This window comes from Penaeus vannamei, chromosome 9, assembly GCF_042767895.1.
Source record: "Penaeus vannamei isolate JL-2024 chromosome 9, ASM4276789v1, whole genome shotgun sequence".
NCBI lineage: Eukaryota > Metazoa > Arthropoda > Malacostraca > Decapoda > Penaeidae > Penaeus > Penaeus vannamei.
In genome coordinates this window covers 42,555,866-42,560,865 of record NC_091557.1, presented here as the reverse complement: position 1 = coordinate 42,560,865, position 5,000 = coordinate 42,555,866, and the positions used below count along the sequence as shown (strand labels likewise).

The 5,000-nt window shown below is 36.1% G+C and overlaps 1 protein-coding gene across 3 annotated transcripts in view; it reads left to right on the top strand.

The window, feature by feature from the left end:
* The window catches only part of LOC113802252 (uncharacterized), a gene marked incomplete in the record, with an annotated part of 27,411 nt that overhangs the window by 11,134 nt on the left and 11,277 nt on the right, over positions 1-5,000 (top strand). For all 3 annotated transcript variants that reach the window (XM_070125790.1, XM_070125789.1, XM_070125791.1), the window contains 2 exon segments: positions 1,056-1,186; positions 3,758-3,813. In XM_070125790.1, the coding sequence (XP_069981891.1) occupies positions 1,056-1,186; positions 3,758-3,813 (187 nt within the window).

Genomic DNA, 5,000 nt, shown 5'->3' with positions numbered 1-5,000 from the left:
AAGGCAGGACATGTTACATGCTGAGGTGGTAGATATGTGCTAATGAAAGTTCATAGATATGCAAAAAAAAGAGAGAGAGAAAGAGTGAGTGTGTGAGTGAGTGAGAAAAGATCTAGTTGAGACATATATCTTATGTTTTTATTGAAGTTTTATGTAGATGGATTGGGTATTTATAAAAATTCAGTCTTGTCAAGGAATATTTATGCTTAGATTTTTAGAAATTGGATTTCTTCTTTTACCCCTTTAGAGACAGGTAATCATGTATTATAAGTATACGTGTCATAACTCCCATGTGGGTAGGCTGGTGTCCACAGCACAGACCGTGGCAGAAAGATTAAACTGCTGTGTAATGATTATGTCACAGAAAATTCTTAACCCCATCATGATAGGGATATAAAGAGAGAATAAAGAAATGTCTTGCTCCTGATGAATTGCGTGTAAGAAAAGATACAAAGATTAAAATAGTATGTTCATATTTCCTCATCTTGTTTGATTAGACAACATTCCTGGCCCACCAGCAGGACTTTCACGATGTTGATATACCAGGGCCTTTATTATACACAATTTATATGTTTTGTAACTATGCTGATACATCTGTAATTTATCTGCAACTTCAAACACAGAAATAATCTTTGATAGTAATTATAAAGTGTCAAATTACCTGCCTACCATCTTATGACTGCCTGCAACTATCACTGAATGCAGATGCTTTTGTTGGTCATCTTTTCCTGGTCGCCCCTTTGAGGATGTGGGGTATATTGGACGAGGCAAAATTGGCGTTCTGAATAGTAAAAACATCTTGTACATCATTTTGGAAGAGAAGCTCCAAAAGCAGTTTCATCATTGAATTTATACCAATCTGTTTTTGCATGGGAATGAAACACATTTTAGTGTGGCTGGGAAGACATATTGCTAATGTCTCTCAGACAACAGAGACTAGTATTTAATACATAAAAATATTGGTTTGTTTATTTATTTTATTTTATTTGTGTGGAATTTTATTATATTCCATTACTCATGAATTATAACAAATGTTGTTGCAATCTTTTCCCAAGGAGCAGTAGAAATGAGGTTATATTGGAGACTACAGAAGGCCTGGTCATCAATGAAGCACTTGTTCTCCAGGGCCATGCCATATCAAAAGTTTTACTTCAAGCTGCAAACAAAGATGAGGTATCATGTGAAGGTAAGGTAAGGTAAAAAAAAAAAAAAAAAAAAAAAAAAGAAGAAGATTGGACTTATGTATATTTCCATATGTCTGTATTCTTTTGATTTTTTGTTGTTGATGTTGTTATTGGTATTGTTTCTTGATGTTCATATCCTTTCAATTCTTCATAATTGTAATTGATTGTTATTTTCTATTTATGCATCTTCTGTTCAGTATGTTTGAAAATTTGACTGTAATGTTAAGTATCACATATAGAAGATAGATGAAAATTTATGTATGCATTGAAGATTGATCAAGAAATACACAATTGAGGAGTTTGACTGATCAAAAGCTCTGTTTATCTGAAGAGACCTAAAGGCAGAGACTGACATCTAAATGACTATTATAAAGGAAACAAAATTTACCAGAGTGAAGCATTATGCTGCCAAAGTTGTGTGGTTTATTATTACTAAGACTTCAAACTCTTAGCCCTAACTACTCTTCCCGCCTCCTATCCTGCTCTGTTGATCTATAAGTTAGACCCGTAACTGGAAAATGAGAAGCTGCAGCAGAAAATGAATGGGAGGAAAACTGGCCATTTAACTGGCATATGACAATGACACAAACCATAGAAGGTTTCATAGAACACTGGAAAAGTATGTCCTGCAAATAGATGTATGTTCTGGTCTTGCTTTCCACTAAAAAGAGAAGTAAGTGAAAATAGTCCCAGTGGTAACAAGGCAGAGAACCAAGATGTCAGTATCTATGGTTTCAAACAGTGAGATATCCTAATTCACTGGAAGGGAATAAAATGCCTCACCAAATATGTGAACATGAAGAGTATATAAAAATAGGTACTGTTCATCTCTGTCTATTCAATAAATACGAGGATGAGGGCAGGACTCCTGAACATACACACATATATGATCCCTCATATCTCATTTCACAGAAGGGAGAGTAAATAGACCTACTCGTGTGCTGAGCTGGCACAGTGGTGAGCATGTTCGCTTAGCAATCTTGCAGACCTGCGTTCAATCCCACACCTGGCCAGTGAATGGTAACCCCGGCCATTCCTTGCACACGGGGAGATTTGGGAAAAATAAAACAGACAGTATGTCATAGCAAAGAATATCCATTGTAACAAATAAAATTAAAACTAAATCTTTAAATCTTAGATCTAAATGTGTATGCTTAAGAACTATGAATGAGTACTGAGATGCATCTTTCTAAGGTGTCAGGATGTAAGAGGTAACCAAAGAAAGTCATGAGCTCCTGAACACTTGATGTTCTTGTGGGGATTGATGGCTAAGATTCCATGTTTGACTGTAGAAATGAGCAAATATTTGTGTTCATGTCTACATTGCATCCAGATAAAAAAACATCTTTCAAAAGCATGAAGATGCCTGAAAAACTAACTGATCTTTCATAATAATTATTATTTTATTTGTCAAGATCTGTTGTAAATAAGTATGTAACACTCTTCTTCATCTGTATTCATCATATGTAAACAAAGAAAATAAGATACACATTCAGTTAGATTTCATAGTGATAAAGTATTCCTTGGTCATTTGATCGACCAGTTACATTTTATGAGCATGTACATGTTTTTTGGGGGTACTCTTCAAAAATGACATTATACAAAAGGGGAAGGGCTGATATGGCAGCACCTCTTTGGCAAAACAGGGCATATGGACTCATTGCCTGAGTACAGAGGAAACGACTATCGAATAAGGTCGCCAAACGCGACTATGAATTGTCACTACAGTCATTTATCACAGTCAAAGGATTAAACCAGGCTTAGGGACTTTTAGCTTAGGCATCTCACATACACTGTTGAGAGTGTAGAGGATTTAAACAACTAAGAAATGACTGGATATCCATTATAGGCATATGGCTTACAATAACTTAGTAACTGGGGCAAACAAGGCTTAGAGTGATCTAGATGGTGGTTTTGTAATAAGTCTTTAAGTTTGGGATATATTTTAACCCATTGGTTGTGGTATTATATAATATGGCACATTGTCTCGTAGCAGTATTTATTTTATGCTCAGGTGGTGTGGAAGACTGTGTAGGAGAGTGCTCTCTATGGCAGTGCTGGTTTCCCTCCTTCACACATATATGTTTGTGAATATATATAAACACATGTTTGTGTATGTACATATAAACCCTTGCAGATACATGCAAGCACACAGACTTACATAAATGTGCTCAGAGAGAGTGGAGGGTCTGGCCGTAACAGACACCAAAGGTGTGCAACTCCTTTGGCGGGTAACATCCCCTCGCCCATGCAGGCCCAGGGCAGCAGGCCTGTGTCCTGGAAGGCCGCCAGGGGGCCACCCACTTAGCTCTCTGCTGCTCTGTGGGATCATCCCTGTATGGCACTTTACATCAAATCATGCAATCTGCGACCAATGGGTTGATATAATGTATGGACTGTGCTTGTGGTTTATATTTATAGAAATGTGTGATTGTCCTTGATTCATTTAGTTAAGAGCCATTTCTGTAGCCTTTCCTCATTGTAACATTATAGAATATCATCAAATTTTGCTATATGCCTGTCATTCTGAATTTTTTGGTTAAACATTATGCTCTTGTTTTTATCCTTCTCAGTCACCAGTGCTCCTGCAGAAGCTGTGGAGAATTCAGCAGATTTGGAAACACTTCCAGTAAGTGTCTGATTTTTGTTCTTTGCTGTTTAAGGATTCAAGTAAACTGAATCAAGTAATTGTGAGTAATGTTAATGAATCACAAAATACACTCAAGCTGAGCAGAAGTCAGGTAGATATATAATATCAGGGGCTGTAAAGGAGTTGATGTATTTCTAATGCTCACTTGATCTTTTATTTATACTCAAGCTTAAATGTTATAATGGGAAATATTTGCCCAATTATAGACATATTTGATTTACTATGAATAGAAAAACACAATACTGTGTTGATACTATGGTAGAAAAACCCACAATGCACAAACTAGATTTATTGAGGAAAGTGAGACAACAGTTTCGGAATCAAGGACAATTCCGAAACTGTTGTCTCACTTTCCTCAATAAATCTAGTATGTGCATTGTGTTTTTTTTACCATTGATTTACTATATTTCCAATGCAATACAATTAAGTATTAAAACAAATTATAACGGGTACATTTCCTGTGGGGTCTATATTGGGGTTTTCATTGGTTGCTTCACATTTATACTCTGCATTTGTAGGAGATAACCTCTTCAACATCATTAATGAAAATTATTATTTTAAACTATTCTATTAAACTTCACTTATGTTAGTGAAGTTTATCTTCTTTAACCTGATTACTAATGCTAACCCCCTCCTTGTTGAAGGTGTGGAGTTAATCTGATTCATGTCTTCGCTGAAATAGTATTTGAAGGTCTAACGAAAATACTTAGAAAATGATGATGCATTTACTTATAAAAGTTACTTACATGAATTAATTAACCCTTTGAATATGGGTTTATATAGGATACTTTTTTTCGCCATGGATATTGTTCCGGCGCCGGATTTTATAACAGTTTGGCTATTCACCCAGCATACATGTGCACGAACTATTTGCTCGCAAACACACACTCACGCTTGTGCATTAGCCTTGCATACAAACTTTGGTGCTATTTTTGTGTTGTTCATTGTTCATGGCTAAGGGTTGATCATCGATTATGGATTCCTTCAAAGTTGGAACTGAATTTGCCAGTTTTGCTGATGTGAAGGACAGCTTGAACAAATTTCAAGAGAACACTTTCGCACAGTTTTATGTCAAAGATTCAAGGGCTGTTGCTGCAGCTTTGAAGCGTACACTGGATAAGAAAGTAAAGCCAGAGTTGAAGTACTCCTACTTAGTGCTTGTGTAT